At 42.6% G+C, this 21,901-nt stretch overlaps 1 protein-coding gene across 8 annotated transcripts in view; it reads right to left on the minus strand.

Moving 5' to 3' along the window:
- Window positions 1-4,212: 4,212 nt before the first annotated feature.
- rnf220a (ring finger protein 220a) overlaps window positions 4,213-21,901 on the minus strand; it is a 116,525-nt gene continuing 98,836 nt past the window's right edge. For 3 of the 8 annotated variants that reach the window (XM_057334460.1, XM_057334459.1, XM_057334462.1), the window contains 7 exons: window positions 15,032-15,215; window positions 14,898-14,953; window positions 14,231-14,330; window positions 9,360-9,468; window positions 8,400-8,570; window positions 8,119-8,193; window positions 4,214-6,139 (listed from right to left, as the gene is read on the minus strand). In XM_057334460.1, coding sequence (XP_057190443.1) covers window positions 6,068-6,139; window positions 8,119-8,193; window positions 8,400-8,570; window positions 9,360-9,468; window positions 14,231-14,330; window positions 14,898-14,953; window positions 15,032-15,215 — 767 coding nt within the window. In that variant the 3' untranslated portion in view covers window positions 4,214-6,067. Of the gene's footprint in view, window positions 6,140-8,118; window positions 8,194-8,399; window positions 8,571-9,359; window positions 9,469-14,230; window positions 14,331-14,897; window positions 14,954-15,031; window positions 15,216-21,901 lie in introns of all 8 variants that reach the window. The other 5 variants (XM_057334461.1, XM_057334465.1, XM_057334464.1 and 2 more) reach the window with 2 other exon arrangements.

Raw genomic sequence — 21,901 nt, forward strand, 5'->3', positions numbered from 1 at the left:
CAAACAATTGGTTAAAGCTGTAAAATAACACATCTGTACAGTCATTAAAAAATTATATGTTGTTTTTTGTCTATATTTTTTCACTTTTTGTATATAGTGCATTATTGTTTTTATTTAATTCTCATTTTTTTCTATCTTAATGTAAATCTGCACTATGTTTGCACCATGTGTACACATTCATCTGCACTAAACTCCTGTCGCCAAGTCAAATTCCTTGTGTGTGTAAACATACTTGGTAATAAAGCTCCTTCTGATTCTGAAAATGAAAATTCTGTCATGAATTACTCGACCTCGAGTTGTTCCCAACCTGTATACATTTATTTGTTCTGTTGAACATAAAGAAAGATATTTAGAAGAATGTTAGCTACTGACATTTCTGGGGTTGTCAAAAAATGGTAATCAAAGGTGGCCCAGAACTGCTTGTTTTCCTAAATTCTTCAAAATATTTTCTTATGTGTTTAACAGAACAAAAAATAAATATACAATATTTTTTCTACTATGGTAGTCAAATGGTTGCTAACATTTTTCCAAATATCTTTGTCTTCAACCAAACAAAGAAAGTCATACAGATTTGGAACAACTTAAAGATGAACTATACTCCTTTAAAAGGTAATGTATTTCAACTCTGGTGTTTCAACATATATTTACATTTCCGGCCATATGGGATGCTTTTTAACTTTACAGAACACACAAATAGTACAGGAGATATTCCCTTTACCTCATCTCTGTGCGTGAGTGCAGTGCATCTAATATGACCAAGATACTTTAATAATGATCATGATCACACTTATTGCAGCAGTCAAAGTTGACAAACACAGACAAAGTTTATAAACCTTTAGCTGACAGCGGATACATTGCTGTGAGTGTGGATGCATTTTGTCGCGGGGTCGTAATATGTTATACTTGTGATTGATATGTGCAATCTCTGGGAAGCAGCGGATATGAATGCAACAGCGGGTTTTCTTTAGTAATAAATAGGTATTGAGAGAGATTACTGAGCCTGAGGAGCAACACTCCCACGCTTCCCCATTAAGAGTCTACAGCAGCGCAGTCTTAATATCTCATCTTTCATGCAGGGAGGGTTATGGGTAATCCTGTCAATAACACACAGACATGCATGCACATACAACAAGCACAAACACCATTTCACCTCACCTTGTTATTAGCCAAGCGTCCCTGAGCATTGGTGAAAAGACCCACAATTCTGTAAGGTTGTAACTGTGACATTAGCTACAGAACAAAGCTTTTAAAACATTGATAACCACACCGGGCATTGCATTCCTACCAGCAGCTTGTGAAAGACATTATTAAGATTTTTTAAACACCCTGAATCTTACAATGTTCGCATTGTTTTCTGTAAGCATGAAGACGTTTGTAACAGAAAGCTGTTTATTTGGTTTTACCCAGTTGCTGTCAAGTGAGACGAATGCACAGTAAACTGTTCTGAAAACATGATGAGTCTAAAAAGCACTATATAAATAAATAAATTGAATTGACGAGAAAAAAAGAGGCTCCTAATTGAATGAGTTGCACGAGCACTTCAAGCAGAGCTGGAGGAAGTAGCGTACACCATAGGGGAGGGGGGAGATTCGGGGTGGCGAGGAGGGCTCATGTCAAATTCCCACATGAAGGTGTAAATTACCATTGGTACAGACAGCCAATGCGATCGAGGAATTACCCAACATGGCAGAGAAGGCCTGTCCTATTGATTGGTCTGTGGAGATGTTTGTAAACTGGCTATAATGGCTCCCACACTTTATACTCCCCATCAGGGATGACTTTGACCTCCAAAAGCAATTTCTATAGATCTGCTTTCACTCAACCGGCTTCTTCCTGGTTCCAGTGCCACTCAGGCCACGGGGCGGGAGGTAACCCGAGCCTGGCCCGCGGCCCGCCTAATGCACTCTATGGATCGCGCTGCCGTCTGCAACACGCGGCCTCGACTGTAAGTAAAGACTTGGGTTAGATACTAGAGGTGAGATGATCCAACCACAGTTACATTCACTTACAACCACACAGAGACACATTACCGCATACTACACTGAACCCGTATTGAACTCACGGTCAGAAATCTATCCCTAAATGCTGTCAGCATCACTGGAGACACTACATAGATGTAGGTACAAGGATCGTTGTTATTCGTTTTTCCAGCTTGAAAAATGACATCACCTGTGTGTGCATCTATCATTTTCTTTTCAGCAGCCTGCAGTGTTGCACTGGCAGTCTGCCACTGTTTACTTGCTAGCTTGTTTCACTCCTTTCAAACAAACTTGAATGAGATGTCAGGCTGTGAGGACTTAATATAAGCTCCTGCTGATTTTCCAACGCATCTATCAACACTTTACGGGCGTCTGAAAGTACTTAATGGCCCGGCTACTGCTTGCTCTGCGGTGCTGATAAAATACAGAATGTACTACGGAGTTTGGACACGCATCAGACGATCCACCGGGGAGGTAGAAGACTTTCTAATTAGAGTCAACATCTTGTAATTTCATGAAAGTTTCATTACAGTCCTTAATGTTTAAAGCGAGCGCTGTTCGTGCTTTTTAAGACTGCTGTGCAGGTGAAACATCAGCAGGGTATTTAACCTGTAGATGGCAGAACAGAGTTATAGAGCTTCCTTTTATCATCTAATTTGAAGCACTCCGTGATGGTGTAAAATCAATGGGGTAGTTTTAAAAGTTCATTATAGCTACCAGATGCAGTGTAATGCGTAATGCAGTGTAATGGGGAGTGTGTATTACTGTACAATACCTTTAGGAAATGGTCTGCTGTCGGACAGTCCTAATGCCTGAGAACGCTAGCAAAAAAGCATTTTTCTCATTTAAATGATTACCTTTAAATTTAACGGCACCCTCTTCCCATTATAAATTTGGCATTATTTCAGAGAGAAAAACTTATGATGACCCAATGTGTAATACAATGCAATGTAAGTCGCTTTGGATAAAAGCGTCTGCCAAATGCATAATAGTAGATGTACATGTAAAATGACCCACTTTTGCTTCGAAGGTCCAGTGTATGAACGTTAGCGGCATCTAGCGGTGAGGTTGCGAATTGCAACCAACGGCTCACTCCACCCCTCCCTTTCGAAGCACTACGGCAGCTACAAAGACGTAAGAACTCCATGTAAGGGAACCCGCAGTGTATATAGATTGAAATAGGTCATTCTAAGGTAGTAAAGGTCTTTCTAATGTCTTTATACACAACTGAAGACATAGTTATGTATACTATATTGCATTTCTGTCAACAGATCCTCCAAAAAAAGAATGCATCTCCTGATCCATGTTATCGCAAGACGCAGGTAGATCTTGAAATGCTTCTAAAAGCAAAGAAATCTTATTTGATATTGACACATACGGTACAGAATCATAGCTATTTCTTAATTTTACATCTTTTTGTACGTAAATGATTTATAAAGTTTTCAAAATCACTTAAAATGAACTGCAACGAATTCTCACACTTACATATTATGTACTTACATAGCATTGCTTTTTTTTATTTATTCATTTATTTATTAGATATTATTTATTATAATGATCTTGCTTGGTCTATAAACACCATGCACCGAGCTGTGTTTTACCTTTCTGTTTTTCTTATTTGCTCCTGTAAAGCTGCTTTGGAACAATGCACATTGTGAAAAGCGCTATATAAATAAAATTGAATTGAATTTCTGAAACCTCATATCTCCATAGTTCATGATTAATTTTTTTTTGCCATAAATCATTGTTATTATTATTACTAGACACCCTTAATGTTTGTCACTGGGTTTTGCGAATATTTAACCAATAAAAAGTATTGAAAAGTGCTTGTCAACTTTGACAACACAATACTTTATCATTTAAAACAGTTTTTCATTTCCCGAAAAACAGCGAATTTGTACATTCGAGGTTTTGAAGCAACAGCGACAATATTTTATTTATTTATCGTGTTCATGTTTATACTGTTTGTAAATACTCAGAGCTCCTAAAACCACAACAAATTCCTTGTGTGTGTTTGTGCAGACTTGGTGAATAAAGTTCATTCTGATATCCTGCAACTTTATTCTTTATATCTTTAATGTGTACTCTTTACTAACGCTCCTCACAAGTGGCATCGACATGTAAAGCGTGTGGTTTACTTTAAAAAGAATATGACCAGCTACTCTTCTGAAGTACTTGCAACAGCATAATTCTGCACTGCTGAATCTATGGCCTGCCAGATCTGGGAATGAAGCCAGCAACATGGTGACCAGTTCAAATTTACAGTCATTTAATTGAAGTCAAATGTAGCTTACAAACGGAAAAGACACGTACCATTTTCAAGAAAATACAAGGACACAAATCATATCACACAATCATCTTGTGCAATTAGTCATCTTTGGGGCAGGAACGTAGAGTTCAGCAAAGAAAGGATACAAAGAGTCAACTCTTATTTACTAGCTGTATTTTACAAGTTACAGAAAAACCTGTTTAGAGGAGCAACACATCTCCAACATTGTGTAAAACTTGAGGATAAAGGTTCAGTTGTTATTTCTTTGTCAAAAACGTAATCTTAAAGTAAATCTCTTCCTGATCTTATCACCCAGCCTCTGAGGATGAGGATTTGAAAAACAGTGAAATAATTTATAACAAAAGCAACATTTGACTGTTTATTGTGGTGTCGTGATCAGCAATGACCTTTCATGTCTTCCTTTTTTGCGCTTACATCAATACAGAAATCACAGAATACACAGATGTACAAATATTAAGCACACGGTCTCAACCCGGGGGAAACGGGAGCTGTCAGCCAGGGAAATGAGATTCTTGATTCTTGACTTGACGGTTAATTCATTCTTTGATGAAAAATGAAAATCATCACGATTATCAAGAGAGGAAATCTGATCATCACTTGTCAATGAGACCACCCTAACTGTTTGACATTTCTATAAAAGTCCATTTTAGTGGAAAGAAACTGATAAGCTCCTGGAATAAACGAGCAATAAATTCAATCTTTTGTAGCGATATTACTGTTAGGGTAAAAAAAGTGGTCCAGTTTACAAATGAGGGTGATTAAACGCAAATCTACCCATTTGTCAGGAGAAAGAAAGCAAAGAAAACCAAAGACACTCTCCCTTGCTTGAGGGTTGAATCTACAGTTTTTACTGTATATTTCAATGAAAAATGTACACCTATATCTTTTTAAGTCCTAGTTTGAGTAGTTTATTATTATTATTATTACTTAAATTTCTTCCTGTACAATGAAATACAACTTCAACTTCAAGACAACAACATCTGTTTAAAAATACAGAGGGTTTTCTTTTTTTTACTCGACAAGATTGTAACATACCCCGCCCCTTTCGACCCCAACCACCCCCAACTAAAACTGGACTTTTTAATCAATATATACTTCTGTGTTTATGTCAGTGTACGTGTGTGTGTTCATGTGTATACAAGTGTGTTTTTGCTCTCTATGTCATTTACTCACAACACTGTAAACATACAGAGACTATTATACATGTGCTTGCACTGCTTCATTGAATTTGGTTGACATCACTAGAACACCACAAAAGAAGTAATGATTCGGGGTGAAAAGAGAACACAATGCAGAATAAAGACCCAAGGGTGGTCTATCGGACTGACACCAGGAGATCTAATGTCTTTTTCTTCTCATCGCTGACTGATGTTCCAGTTGGGGCGGTCTTGGTAAAGCAGTCATCACACACAGGGAGAAAAAGAGGGCGATGTAGAGCAGCAGTGGTGTGTGTGGAGGGACAGAATGAGCAGTTTTCTTTCCTTCAATTGAACAGAAGGGCTTCCTCATCGACAACACCAAGGAACACAGTTGACTTTGGAAAGGATGGACCAACACAACAGAACACCTGGCCCTGAGGGGAAGTGAGGGCTTTAAACACAGGCATTTAAAGAGGAGAACTATATACAGTCCTCGTAGTCCTATGCTTGTGAAGTTAGTTCCCTTTAAAGTCAATCCAAGTCTATGCCTCTAATGGTTACGAGGCTGGACGATACTTCACCCCCTCAGAAGGAAACCCAAATACGCTAGAACAAATGGAAATTGGAAAAACAAAAGCGAAGAATAATCCAGACTCTCTTCACAAATACACACGCCTGAGGTCCCCTGGTGACGTGATGGTGTTGCATTGTGGGCAAAGTTTCTTGTTTCCCTGTTGGGAGAGAAACAAAAGGGAATGATGAGAAAACGTTTGTCAACGTTGTAGAATATAAATACAGTTGACTGTGGTATCCGAACATAGACAGTTTATTTTTTTTAAATGTGCATTGCGCTAGGCGGCCCACCCTGTTGGGAAAGCATGAGTCTTTCCCACCAACACTCTGAAGTTCAGCCAGTGCCCAATAAAGCCAGCATCATAAAAGCCAAAAGAACAGCAGGGAGAGGTAGAAGAGGAAGGTGAGCTGTGTGGTCTACTGTCTACGCCACACACTGACTGAATCACAACAGGATCCCGGTGGTAAAGTCAGCAACTATAGACTGCTTTATAAAACACCACAAAGGCACACTTGACAGACACGGCAAAGTCTGTACAGGTTAACTGCAGTATATTCCAAAACACAAGGCATGTCAATTCTTCACATGGTGAAACAGACCTGACTACAGACCTCAACAACAGACAGCAGCAGTAAAGTGAGGAATTTACTACTATTGACGATTATGTCCTCAAGTGACCTTCTGAGACATCATGCACATTTACACCCCCAATGTACATATATGAACTGGTAACTTTGGATGGTCGGTGGTTAAAATGTATAGCAAAAACACGGTTTGCCCAGACTGATGTCAACCAATAGAGTCTGGAACCAGTAACGGAGTCATTCATCTGTAAAGGCTCCATATGACCCTGTTCATGTCTACATCACAGAACACCAGAACCCGCTCCTACTAAAAGAGATCCAGCAACACTCTATTTGGCTTGTGCAACAAGCCCTTCCATTGGTTCATCATGCCTCGATGGCGAATGCGCTTTTGCAACGGTTTCAGAACTGACATCATAATCCGACAGCGGTTCATTTTGATGTGGCTGACTAAACCGGTAAAATGAAGTCAGGTACATTAAAAACATACAAAAACTGTAAACCTGAAGCAGTTTCAACTGCAGACCACCATTCCTGCATGATCCCCCTTAACCGAGGCTCCTCAGACACAAAGGGGTCTTGCGATCCCTTTGTTCTGGGTCGCCCGAGTTGACGCGGTTTTAATGAGCGCGGGCAGGTCGCACACTAAACACGGGCTCCTCACGTCAGCGGCGAGCTCCATTAGCTTCATAAAACAAGGCTGACGCTAACCAAATTACACGCATTTACTTTGATCAAGACGCAAGGAGCCCCGTCGTGCTACTTTTATTGCTGTCTTCAGGCAACAATTTTAATGCCTGCATTAGTAACAAGCTGCCGTGGCGGCACGGGCTGGCACACACACACACACACATCTCTGATCTCCCTCACGTCGGCTATACGCAGACGGCCCGTGATAAGTGGAGAGGCAAAGAGCTGATTTAATATATAGCATATTGGAAAAAGGCTGAGGCTGGGAAACATTTCCTTATTAATTGTTTCCGTGTGTGGTGACACGACGTGTGAGTGGGCTCCCAGAGGAAGACTGGCTAAAACGGCTTAGAGACAAGAGGCTATTAAACACAGACATGTAGAGGCAATCCTAATTCTGATGGTAAGAGGTTAGCCGAACATGCGAGGGATTACGGGATGAAGAGCGACGTGAGGAATCTTGCAGGTCTTGAAGGGAGGTAGAGATGAACTCTTCAACCTACTCTGTGGCCAAATACCAAAGCATTATCAAAATAAACTACTCCATTATGCGCATTATACGCCGACCCAGGAATGACTCACCCGACGAGGAGGTTTGGGCACTCTGCGGTGTGCACAGAATTGAAATTTAATATATACCTTAAGTGTCAGCACTTCAGAGCTATAACTGTCCTTTTTATTGAATGCTTTTGTTTAAAATGTCATGCAGTGCATTCAAAGGTCTATATTTTAACAGCAAGGGCTTCCTGCGATCAAACCCATATCCTAAAAATAAGGCCTGCGATATCCCATTATGTTAAGGCAATGTCCCTGTGATGTGATTTCGGTGTTTTGTGAGCAGGTGTGTGTGTGTGGTTCTTACCAGAGTCCTAAGCCAGCATTCTTCACAGTGAACGTGCCAACACTGGATAGAGGTGAGAGGCATCGTATACGAATCCTGAAACAAAAATCCCAAAAGATAAATGAACAATTTAAAAAAGATAAAATAAACGTAATTTACATCCTACATCACATACACGCAAACACAAGACATCACCAGACAGCATAGCGCGCGGCCACAAGGGGGGGAAGCAGGTGGGGCACAGTGAGGGTGCATGTGGGGCAGTGCAGGGGTCAGGCCAGAGGGAGCACAGAGAGCCTTACCCTCCGGAGCGGCAGCAGCCTCTTAATCCCACTGCTGGCCGCAGCGGCAGTGCTGCAGCCCGTTACGTAGCTTCTGTACAAACAGTACACGCCGAGCTGCAGGGCCTCTGCGCTCCCGTGCCTCTCGGCCACCTGATTCTTGCCGTCAGCCCCTGTTTGGGTCGGCTTCCGCTGCAGGGATATTCAAGAGCGGCACTGAGAACAAGAACGCGGCCGCCACGGCGGGCACAGACACACACATCAGACAGATGGATGCAGCTATGGACAGAAGTTTTTGGCCTGGATAGATGGGTGAAGCTTGGCCGTATATTGCATGTGCATTGCATGTTTGGATAATGATGGTAGGCATGTCATGGCTGCAAAAAATGTTATAGGTGATTCTGAGGAATTCGTTTTCACTAACAGCCCTACTATCCTTCAGACGAACAGCAGGTGGCAGTAGACCACCACTGGGAAATGCTCAACTCTGCAGACTGCACACTTCAAGCATCAGGGGAGCGTAGAGAATAAATGCCTTGATTTGCTTCAATTAAACCATCAAAACATTTACAAGCCTCTTTTTGATTCAAGGCAGTAAGATGTGTTCCCCACAAAGTCTACGCTAATCAATCCGCAGGATTGGTAACTTTCAGGAGGTGCTACAGAAACCATTTGGTTTTACCGAAACTTAAATGTTACATTTTAAGTGCCAATTGATCTCCAGGCTGAAACAAGGCTTAAATTTAGCGTGGCGTTGATATCAATCACTCGAGGAACTCCTGGGGTGCGAAAGAACCTCGCAGCGGGGTCAATTTTTCAGGCCGTTTGGTTTAAGTTGGAGGAAAACCATCACACAGCCAGCTGGATGCATGACTGTGGGTGTTATGTTACCATGGCATCTTATTAAGGATGGGTTACAAGCGCACAGACCAAACACACCCACACATACACGCATGATATTGGCAAGCCAAGAGTTCTCACCATGCATATGAGACACTTGTATCGGTCTCCTCTGAGGATCTGCTTCTCCAGCTCTCGGATGCGGGCCTTTAGCGCTTCCAGTGTGGTCGCTGTGGAGTCCTCTGTGATCCTGCAAGGAAAAAAAAAGAAAAACGTTTGGTTAATCAGAAAAATACGAACAAAAAGGGCTGTGTACTATACACAACGCTAAGAACAACTTTTTATGTTTATATTTGAAAAGCCGAATCTCATTAAACACCTGTCATTCATAATCATCCTCGCAACTCCAAATCTCCAACATCCCACCTATCCTCAGATAAATGCCTCTCAGCTGGTGAATGTATATTTAACACTGTCCACAGCATATGAACTCGCAATAACTAAATCAATATGGCCGCCATTGATTGTGCGATGAGGCGCTTGGCGAGATGTTTATGGTGATCCGCTCATTTTCCAGCCAGATGGAGCACTGATCTACAGTATTGATTTAACGTTGCGCCAGCGTTCTCCTAGGCACAATCCCCCCGATTAGTGCCTGCCGTTCCTCTGCCTTTTCCAATAGCTTCATTTATTACATGCCTGCGTGACTCACCAATGAGTACAGGCTCGCCACACACACAGGACACGGGCCTCTCGGTAATCAGGTAGCATTGGGATGTAAATCAAGGAAGGGCCATTAAAACACAGGAAGCGCCATTTATGGACTCAATCTCGCCTATAAGGCCAACATAAAGAAAGAGCAATGACAGTGAACTGAAGAATCATAAGGTTCCTTAAGAGCTGAAGCTCACAGTAGTATTTAACACGTCTTGTTTAATGAGCCTGCTTGATATGTACTAAGCTGAATGATACACAAACAGTCAAGCTAATTCAGTGATGGGAAAGAAATGTCAAATAAAGGAGACGCTATTAAACATTTAAATTATGAGAACGATTGATTATTCTCAAACGGACCGCACTGGCAAGACATCTTTAAGGCTTTCCTAAATCTCACCCAATGCTCCATGAGACGACGACCTTGACCAAGGAGATCGAGCAGTCCGGTCAGCCCGTTCTCTACATCCTTCAATCAGCACCGGGACTATAAACTTTTAAAATCTCGTCTTATTAGTGGTCGTCTTGTAAAAAAGCATTTAGTCTTGATTAGCGTGAATGCTAATAAAGCAGAGTAGCTGTACTGTGCTCCATGCCTGCTGTTTTGCTTTAACAGCTTCATAAATCGCCGTGGTTCACTTGCCTGCATGCCGTCATCAGGCCCGGTAAAGAATACAACTTTTCCCAACTAAAGCCCAACCAGCTCCAGTATAAATACTCATTGCGTGGTGATTTATAGAAAACCACATTCTGAAAGTTATTTAATTCCTTGGGGGTTTTATTCTTTCTGTATGTGAACAGACATACAGAGATGGTCGGAGACATGAGACACTGAAACCACAATGAGAATCACCATCCAAACAAATCACGCCATTTACCTACATCTGTGGTCTATAATGGTACACTCCTTATCCAACTTGGACTTTAAACCCCACAAAGGACAGACCTGATGCTTTTTCAAGCGCTGCATTCTTTTAGGGCAAACACATGTGCGCATAAGGCGTGCTAGCATTTAAAGGGGTCATAAGACACGGCTAAAACAAATATTATCATTTATTTTAGAAGTAATGCAACGCGCATACACGATTTAAGGTAAAAAAATGCTGTATTTTCCACATACCGTGCATGTTTGTATCTCCTCTTTGCCCCGCCTCTCTGAAACGTGCGGATTTGTTACAAAGCTCATCGCTCTGAAAAGCGAGGTGTGCTATGATTGGCCAGTTAACCAGTGCGTTGTGATTGGTCGAATACTGCAAGCGTGTGACGGAAATGTAACGCCTCTTACCATATTTGGAACATCAGGTTCCAAAGCAATTGTACTGACAGCAGGTACGCCCACCTTACTTGCATATACATTTGGGCGGTCTTAGTCAAACCATACCACGAACTGACGTAGATTTGTGGGGGTGTGGTTACACGAGGCGTTTCAGGCAGGTCTGGGTGAGCATTCGCTTTTAGATAGAATGCATCTTTTGTTCTGACACTAATTTTTTCAATTTTACGTGTCTAATACATGCACGGGCAACTTATAACACACCAAAGACACCCAAAAACACGTATTCGCACTATATGACCCCTTTAAACAGGAAGCGGATGAGGCTTGAACCTCTGTTTCATGCGGACACGGCTCCATTACGGCTTCAGCTCTGGGTGCGATTTCTCATTTCATTATCCTGCCCCTTAAGCATCCATCTCTATCAGAGCCGACCCTAACTGTAGAAAGATGTCCCGTGCACAGCCTGACATGAGAACACACCCGCTGACTTGATTTTTTTATTTAGACTAAAAAAATCAAAGGCTGCAGGACGGGTTGAAGTAAAGAAAAAAAAAACAATATGAAAGATGTAAAAAATCTGCAACGGCGTTTCAAATGAGCATGAAATTTGAAGTCCTCATGACTAAAAAAATGGGGACAGATATGACCCCTGTAGCAAAAGATCATAACCCATATGGGCAATTAATAAACCACCTCTGTTTTACAAAAACACACATGCATACGATCGTTATACTATTTCTTACGATATAGGAAAATGCTCACCCTTACTCCAAAACCCCCACACACACCACAATGAATCACTGAAACTAAAGAAGACAAGTCTCATTTTCATTGCAGATTGAAATGCACATGTTTCGGGCTCGGAATTGTTTTCAGACTCGAGCTGTAATGAAATGATTCAGCTCCTTATGTGGCCTCTTTAAAGCATGCTCAAAATAAGACCCCTCACTTCAGGAAATTGAAAATAAAACAATGGAGCATTGCAGTATGCATGCTTCACCCATCCGAATGAAAATCCAAAATCTTTGAACGTGGCACACAATATAAAAACAAAATCAATGCTCAAGTAGATAAAACTACAATACATCACGCTTTCTGTTAAAACAACATGACACTTCAACCAATCACGGCGCAATTACAACAACGGCTTTGCAGTCAAGAAAGAGTTAAAAAGACTCCCTCTTCTCATGACCTCGCAGGATTTGAGTAATGATATCATCATTGAGATTTATCTCCCCGGCCCCTTTCATGAGACAATATCGTGTAACATCTTGTGATACCTGATCAAATCAGCAGAAGGAGAGAGGAGAGGTGCTCCGCGGAGGAGAGCGAGGGCTCTACTGTCGGGGAGAGATGGATAGATTCAGGCGGAGGGCCGAGCAAGACGGGCACAGACTGGGAGAAATATTGCAGGCAATATTAAATAAACGCGTGTGTGTCACGTCTGGAGCTAAGCGCTAAGCTAATAAAGCGGGTGCGGGTGGGCTGCGCTCATTGCTCCCGCTTCTCCATGACATCAAACAGCCGCGGTGATTCATATCCGGGCAGGCTAAAACACTTAATGCCCCCCGATACAACGCTACAGCTAGTCTAAACGGCTGCCTGGCGCTCCGTGCGCACGCGGGGGGTGAAGGCGAGAAGGTCTCTACGGAGGAAAGCAATGAATCAATCTAAGCTGTCACGCTTCTGCAGCTCCACTTAGGAATAGTGTTCTGTCCATTTTCATCCTCCTACTCCCACGCTCAGACAGACACACGCTCAGACAGCGTTCATAACATCATCCACTAACATTCATTTCCACACACTCAGTCAAACCGTTCGAACGATGCCGCGCGTGCAATTCTTTACGCGAAGTCACGCCTTTAAAATGTTTCCGCTTCCTCTCGGTAAACACGGTTAACAAACACGATTTAAATTGCGAACTGGAACTGACATCAAGCCCGTGCTGGAGATGAAGTCATCTGACGCAGACGTGCGCTCGACTGGAGATGGGTGAGAAACGCGATTGTGACGCGCCGACGAGGAAAATCAATTGCGTCGGTTGGCTGTGCTTATTCACCAGTTATCCACCCTGATATTTAATATGGGGCCCAGTGATGGCCACTCGCGCAAGATTGATTGGGCTATACTAGAAGCCTCTCCCGAGAGAAGAGCGTGCGGAGAGAGAGAAAAGAGAGGCGGGGGAACTTAAAATAGTGGTCACGAATCTTATTTGTGGTGTGCAAAGAATTCTAGACAATTACTCCTTTCACGCATTAAACCTAAAGATTGTGTTGGGGATACAACGGATGTTTAAATGAAACAACATCATCTACTTTAAAACTTTTTTAAATTAGAAAAACTCTGAGCACCTTTAAAATGAGTTTTTGCTTAAAACACGCAATCCTGCAAGATTAAATGAGGACACAAGCAGGACATGGGTCATCTGCGGCCGGGGAGATAAAACCAGCAAGAGGACAGTTGTAGTGCCATCGTGTGCGCAGGCAATCAGTCCCTCTCTACCCGGAGCTGTGCTCTGACCCCAATTACCCATTCAGAGGGGCAGGGCCCCCACACGCACAAGTGGGAGGAGAGTTTTGCAGAAGCGCTGTCTGAGAATATGGATGAGGATGCAGAGATGAGGGAATTACAGGGGCCGGCCTTTCACCCACTTGGGTTATTCAAATTTATCTGCGGCTAGAGACTGCCTGCTACACTCCCTTCCTTTTGCTTTCGGTGTCGAGGGAAGACACTCCCTCTTACACTCCCCTATGTTGTACCGTCGTCTGCAGTGTAGCGCTGTAGTATGGCGATACGTGGAGGGTGATTTAGCATTCCCGGCCTGTGCTGTGAGCCAAGCCCAGACAAGGCTCAGCTGCCGGGGATCAATACTCAGAGCCACTCCCTGTGATCAAGCATGCTCGGGAGAGATGAGCACACTAAATGCATCATTTATGATCTTGCAGTCCCTACACAAACTAATCTCGCCCCAATACACCAGCAAACACTCGGTCTCTGAGGGCAGCCGTGTGTTTGTACTCACTTTTCGATTTCGCTGTTTTTACAGGTCCGAGGTGTGGAGGACGAACAGGAAGAGCTGGGCTCTTGTTTGCTACTTTCGCCATTACTGGTCGAGGGCATTTCTAAAAACACAGACACGTGGGAGAAATCAGAAAATGAGAGAAATAATACAACGATCACGTTTTTTTTACACATTCATAACAAAAACATTACGATAATAATGACGTTTCTTTGTCAGTAATAAATCTGGGAAATTTGTGATGAGGTCATATATTTTTTAGAAACGCTCTTTGGGACATTCTCAAATTAGGCTGGATATCGTCAATGTCCTTCTGAAACCTCGGATGTCCAAATTCGCTGTTTTTCAGGAAATGGAAAAAACTTCTACTTTCAACATTTTTAAATACTGCGTTGTTCAAGTTGACATGCACTTTTTAATACTTTTTATTGGTTAGATATTTGCAAAACCCAGTGACAAACACGAAGGATGACTAATAATAATGATTTGGCAACAACAAAAATAATTATGAAACATGGAGGTTTCAGAAGGACAGCAGCAACATGCTGTCATATTTACATGTCTTTAGTTTTAAATCCAAATGTTATAATAAGAAATGTAAAAATACTGATCTTTACAAGCTACTGTACAAAGAATAAAAGAAAACAGACTTTGATAAACTCCAACTCACCATCACTGGCCCATTTGGAGAATTCAGGTGTTATTCTATTGGATGGCACACCACCGCTACAGAAAAGAGAGAAATATTAAGTTTCAGGCACAAACAAATAGAGTTATTTTAAGATTTTGATGAAGCCTGCTTACTTCAAAACAGCTCCGCGCAGTGCCTCTCGTTCTTTGGCTTCTCCCTGGTCTTCTCCAGAACAAGGAATAATGTCTGCTTCAGTGTACTGGGCTTTGCCATACTCCAGTGTGTCATCTCCATCCACATCCAGGTCTGCATCGCTGTCGTGGCTCTCCTTTGTGCTACACATGGCAAAGCCTGTTCCTAAAAGATTAGAAGAAGGGAGTGTTAAATATAACAGTAAAGGTACAAGTGGCTGTGGGTTACAGGGATTTTAAGGCCCGATTCACATTTCGCATCTTTTCCGCGTGCATATTTGTTATTTTAAATGTAGACGCGCGGCAGGCGCATGCAAATAGGGTGCGCACATTTTTCTAGATGGAAATAGTTGAACTTTTCGGAGTGCCGCACGCGCACCGCAGGTCATTTGAAGAGAGAAAGAGGCGCGGCTCACGTTTTCTGCACGGTTTTAGACACGAAATGTGAATCGGGCCTAATACAGTCAAGTGGTGTTACTAGGCGCAACACTAGGCGTACAATTAACACTGTGTAAAGAACAAAAAAAAGATTCAATTGAGGGTTGGTCATTGGTGCGCACAGATTAGAAGCAGATTTTCGAAGAAAAATATCTATATATTTATAAAAAGAATTTGACATTTTGAATAGAACGCGTATTTATATCATTTATCACACTTAATAATAGAAATTTTAAGTCAGAACAAATCTGCTGCTAACAACCATTTTCCATTAAAAATGGCAAAAATCCACAACAGCGCTGTCATTCTGGAGAAATACCAATTACGACCCGTGCTGGCAGTAAGACCAGACAGGCCAAGAACCTGGAGCTCTGGGTCCAGATGGAGGCATCAGAGTGAGGCTGAATAAGACTTGAGTCAGGTGCCTGTCAGGGTGTGGACCCCCAAGCACTGGTGCGTATAGCCTGAGTGGCACTTCTATAAATCCAGTGATGAGCGCACAGACAAACTCCAGGAACCCGCTGACTGGGTCCTTCACTTCTGGTTAGGGAGAGGTTGGATTGGCATCAGTCTGAAGGGTGGGCCCACAGAGATTAGAGCCTGATTGAGGCTGGAGCGGGCTGAGACTCTCAGGCACTGATGGAGGGATGTCAGGGGCACTGCTGGAGAACAGGTTTGTCACAGATGTGTAGCTCAGGTAGGTAATGAAAGAAAGGAACGGTGCTTCCTCTCATTCCTCAGAACTCTGCTGGAGGGGATGCTGATGGAGCCGGAAGACTGAAAGAAAGGATGCAATATCTCTACACCTCCTCTGTAAAGGGATGCGGTAGAGGCAGAGAAGGAATAAAACGCGTCACAAATGCTCCCCCTTTTTTATAATGTTCCCATGGTTTTTAGTGATCAAATAAAAGGGACCTTTTAACTTTTATTTGCTCCCTGTGGCCGCCGAGGCATATGTGAACAATAGCCGAGCTACATAAATCCAAGCTGCTCATGCAGAAAGATCTGGCGATATCAGAGACTAGCAATTCGACCATTAGCTCAGGGTTAAACTGTGCATGTTACTGCCCAACAATCACTTCCATTTAATTCATCGTGGCCTTATTCATGAGCCCCTGGAACTTTAAATAAAGAAATGAAATTCAAGGACTCAAAAGTGCAAACAACACTGACAACCCTGTACCTCATTCTAGCCTGAAAAGAGATGCATCTAAAGCTGGATGAAAGCTGGGGGTAAAGCCAAACCAAAAATAGGCCATAATCAGCAAATGATGGTAAACGTTTCATTAATGCGCTACGGACATGCGGAAAGCCAGAGGAAAAAAAGGGGGAAAACCTAATAAACAGATTGTTGTGACCACTAATGGCAGCCAGGCCAGAGAAAGATGTGGCAGACCAGAAAAAAAATCACTGTTAATTCAATCAATTGATCAGGCCATGGATCCTTGCTAATGCATCGCTGGAGCTAGTGGCAGGACGGATGTCATGTACCATCGATTCAGCAGGGACTTGCCTCCACAACCGATACGGGAGGACTGTCCACTTTGGTGCACTGATGAAATCTAGCTAGACCAAAATAGCACCTCACACCTACTCAGGCAAACGCAAGTTTCAAGCAAGCACCTGAATGCCGCATAACTAGCTTAGTAGTGTTGTCTGAGTGTGAAAGCTGTGGCTACTGTTAAGCGGTCTTGGCAGGCAATCTAATCTGTGCTGAAAAGGTCAGTGCCACTCTACCCGCCTCTCGGTCAAATTATGCACGCTGTTGCATCGCCACTCAGATCGGCTGCCTCAGGGACACCGGCTTACTCCTCCTCGATGCACACGCTGGATCAATACACAACTCCACTGACTACTTTCACATACCGTTACCCAGTGGTTCTCAAACTGGGGGGCCCTAAGATGTTTCAAGGGGGGCCACAGATTTTGTGGCATTTTATGAAATATAGAAATTTATCATACATTTTGTGCAATCAAACACAGAAAAATAAGACCACCAACCAAACGTATTGATGTTTCAGCATTGCATAACTGAATACGTTCTTGCTTGAATTAAAATGTTAAGTTTAAGAGGCCGTTTACATGAGACCGTTTTGAACTGAAAATGGTTTTATGCGGTTTGGCTGTTCATCGCAAACTTTTTAAAACGGGTCTCAAAGTGCACGTTTTTGAAAACAGCATTATTGTTTCCGTGTAAACTCTGAAAGTGGCGTTTTCCAAAAACGATGACGTCATACGCATGCATATTACGCGTTCAGTCTGTAGGCATGCACGAGTATTCCCCAAACAATAATGGCGGCCTCCATGCTGCATGTTTGTGCCGTGTGACATACTTATCATCATTTCTCCAGCAAAAAGTAGATTTACTGCACCACTACAAACAGCGGAGACATAGTATTTACATACACACTCACTACTATAAACACACAAACACGCCGACAAAGTGTATTAAAAGCACTTTTAGATTAAAACAGTGTATGCGGATGTGCGCAAACACGTAGGGATTCTTTATAGCACAACAGCGCCATCCACTGGCTCGGCATGCATAATACATTGTTTTTATTTGTTTTCCCGGATCCATGAAAAGGCAGATAGTTTTGATAATGCTGTTGTGTGTACGTGAAACTTTTCAAAAACATTTTTTTTATTGTGTAAATGTACACTGTCTTTATTTGGGGGGCGCAAAGCAATGCACTCTGTACAAAGAAGGCTTTACAACAAAAAAGTTTGAGAAGCACTGCTGCTAGGGGTGCAACGGATCAAAAAACTCACGGTTCGGATCGTTTCTCGGATCAGAGTCACGGATCGGATAATTTTTCGGATCAGCAAAAAAAAAGACAAGACAAATAAACATAAGTTTTGTCTTTTTGTTTATTAACACTTTTAAATTATTAAATTAAAATATATAAAATCAACTTCGCAATCTTTTCGCTGAAGTGGGTGCGCGACGGGATGTCGTAACGTGGCTCAAGCACTTTAAGCATGTGTTTAAAGCCCTCGTTTTGCACAACCGAATATGGCCTCATGTCGGCACCTATAAACACACCGATAGCGTTTGTGATGGCTTTAGCCCGGTCTGATTGTGCAACAAGGGGCTGCTTAAATGCCGCGGTGATAAGCGGTTGTTGAGCAGCCTTCGTTTTCACTCCTGTCAGTGAAACACCGGGTGATGTCGCTTCAAATGCGTGGCCGTGCTTGATGTGTTTCCACTGTCATATGTCTTTCTTGTGCCACAGTGCCTACACACCGTCACGGTTTTATCCACTAACCTCTTTCCTTCATCATTATATTTGACAGGGAAGCCAAAATGCTCCCATACAGGGGATTTAAATGACGCGGGGCGTTCAAGCTCCTCCGTTCCTCCGCTCGCCATGACCACGCTGTGTGTGGACTGAACATGCGCACAACTTTTTTTTTCATAAATCAATCCGCGGATCACGTGTGTGCCGAACCGAAGATATTGATCCGAACGGATCACGGATCAATGATGATCCGTTGCACCACTAACTGCTGCAGTTAATTTCGTTGACGAAAACTACGACGAAAAGTATTCGTTAACAACATGTTTTCACTGACGAAAACGAGACGATAACTAAATAAAAATGAGTGCATGATAACGAAAACTGTAATAAAAATATACTGACATTATCGTCAGCTAATAAAAACGAGACGAAAATATTCTTGTCCCACCTGGCGGACATCAGTTTGCGCGCATGTGCTGCTTATCTCATATAAACGGTAGAGAGAAGTCTCTGGGAGAAGGGTAAGCACAGACATATATTCTGTGTCTCCATCGCCGGTAAAACGCCGCAAACTTGAAGCGCGACTACAGACGAGTCACTCCGAAACACATTACAAAGGCAAGCTCAAATGTTTTTATATACCCATGTTAATTTATCCGCTAACACGAGCTGCTGCATAACGTGAAATGCAACAAAGTCAGCCAAAAGAAAACCAGCGCTGTCCTCTACGGATTATAGAAGTGAGTCAAACTGTATATTCGAACCAAATATGTAACATGTTTGCATGACTAAAGAAATGTAATACAATTTATATAATATGTCTTTTGGAAAGCTATTCTCATTCATTGCTGTATCAAGCAAAGACAGTTCAGCTCTTTCTTCAAAGAGGCATGCCATGAGCCAATAGCCTTTGAGTGTGAGCCCTGTCAGAGCGTTTCATTGGTTGAATGAACTGAATGAAAACGCCCTACTTAACGAGTCATTTGAGTCAAATGGGATTGAATGAACTGGAACATGTCGTTCATGGTCTAATATTCTGTGTTCCAACAATGCAAATCTAGTTACTGAACTTTTCTGAAAAATAAATGTAATGACCTGGTTTAGTTTCATTCTAAGGTGAAGTAAATTATGTCAAAACAGTTGAATCTTTGTATGGAACATTTAATTACGCCAAGTAACTGATTTAAACCATTTCGATTTTAGTAGACTAAATATAATGTATATTTATTCGACTAAAATGTTTTTCCTATTTCGTCGACTAAAACTAGACTAAAACTAAAATGATGGGGTTAACTAAAATGTGACTAAAACTAAATTGACTAAAATTTCGTCATTTGCAAGACCATGACTAAAACTAAATCAAAATTTGCTTTCAAAATTAACACTGCACTGCTGTAACCTCTACGAAACTGTATTGGTGCGCGATTCAGATGTGAGAATTTGTATGACAAGACACTTATTGCTTGGTGTTCAAAGCAGGCCGTGGCCTTGTACTCCTTTGAAATGTTAGATCTGTACATGTATGCGCACATTCTTTCCGTGTTGGGTTACATTTTGCAAGCTGATTTAAATATTTTCTAATCTACGTATGTCACCTGAGACAGGTGTGTCATGTCACAGCTAAGAGGGGATATGAAACATGACCTATCTTCCACTCCGTTGCCATGACACTAATCAGACTTTCGCAGCATGTGTCGCGGGTCAAAGTTCGTCCAATCAGGATGGCATTTAAGCATGTATGCCGGTCGGGTAGGGGGCTCAAAGTGGCCATCATTCAAAGATGAGCGGTGGGCCGCTGTTCTTCCTTGCAGCGCCAAATCTCCTCCATCTCTATCTCTTCATCAGCACAACGGCCCTGCTAAGCCACGGACACAGGAGGCCTTGTGGGCCTCCACCACAAACTGATCCTCTTCGATTTCTCTCTTCCTCTTTCTCCCTTTTCCCTTATCGTGCTCTTTTTGTTCGGTTTAAAGCATTTCCTTCCTGCTTTTTTCCTGCTCCTCAAAGAGAGAGAGGGTCTGGTGCTTCAGAGACGATAGCACTCTTATCCCATTGAAGACCCCTTTTAAGCCCCCTCCTCCCCACAACCTTAGCTGGCTCCCTCTGGGCTGGAGGGATTCAGCAATGCAGGGACGATTGAATGCTCGTGGACTTCAGCCGAGCTTTCAAGGCAAAATCCACTTTCTGAGCAGCCTGGGGGGAGCTTTCAAGTGGCCCCTGGGTTACGGAGTCACTTCTCGCCGGGTCCCTGTCTATGGTCATTACGCCAGTGTCTGCAGGAGGGTTTGTCTGTGCTGAAGATAAAGGGCTGGAGATCTTCTGTACAGACACACAGCTCTGTTCACATGCAGAATTGATCTGGGCACCGTCTGTCTAGCCAGGCTTTAGAGAAGCGACTCCATTTTTTTCTCTTAATCTACACAGCTTTGCGATCTGTTTTCTCCTTGGGATCGAACAGCCTTTCCATTTAAGAGAGCGCAAGTTTACAAAAGAGCGCTGAGGGAGGAGAATAACTCCCTTTCCTAAAAATGAAATGGACAGTGTTGGGGGCGAGAGGAAAAACTCTTGGCTCAGCGCTTCCTCCAAAGTGCAAACCGAAAACTAAAGCCCTTTCAAACTGAATCTGTTCAAGACCTGAGACTGAAAAAGTTCCGATGAAAAACATGAATGCAACTATGACTGGCACTTTCTCCAAAGTGTAAAAAGAATCGGAGCAAGTAAATTATTTATGAACTGACTAGAATTCCCTGGAAAGTCGTTCAATGAGTGTGGCAGCACATCAAAAAGGGTCTTAAGGAGCGTGTGAGCGAGTATGAGTGTGTCTATGCGATGGAGAAGGTCCCAGGTGAGCAGATTTAGGTTGGGAGCTATAATTGCATTCTCGCGACGGGGAAGCCCAGGGGTCAGCGGCCCATTTCTCTCACACACATCTCTGTACTGGGTGAGCCGGGTCAATTGCACAGCTAAATGTGTTTTCCTTTGACTCCTTAAAGGCCGTGCAGGGCCTGCCAGATCTCACCCCGTCTGGACTACAACTACTGTACATGTACACACACACTTTAGCACATGTGGATCATGGAGTTGATCCAGAACAAAATAACTTTGATTCATTAGGACCTTTGAGCTGTTTAATGAATGCAATTTCGACAACTTAATAATATACGTTTTCCTT

This window comes from Triplophysa rosa, linkage group LG5 (genome assembly GCF_024868665.1).
Source record: "Triplophysa rosa linkage group LG5, Trosa_1v2, whole genome shotgun sequence".
In the NCBI taxonomy this organism is placed as follows: domain Eukaryota; kingdom Metazoa; phylum Chordata; class Actinopteri; order Cypriniformes; family Nemacheilidae; genus Triplophysa; species Triplophysa rosa.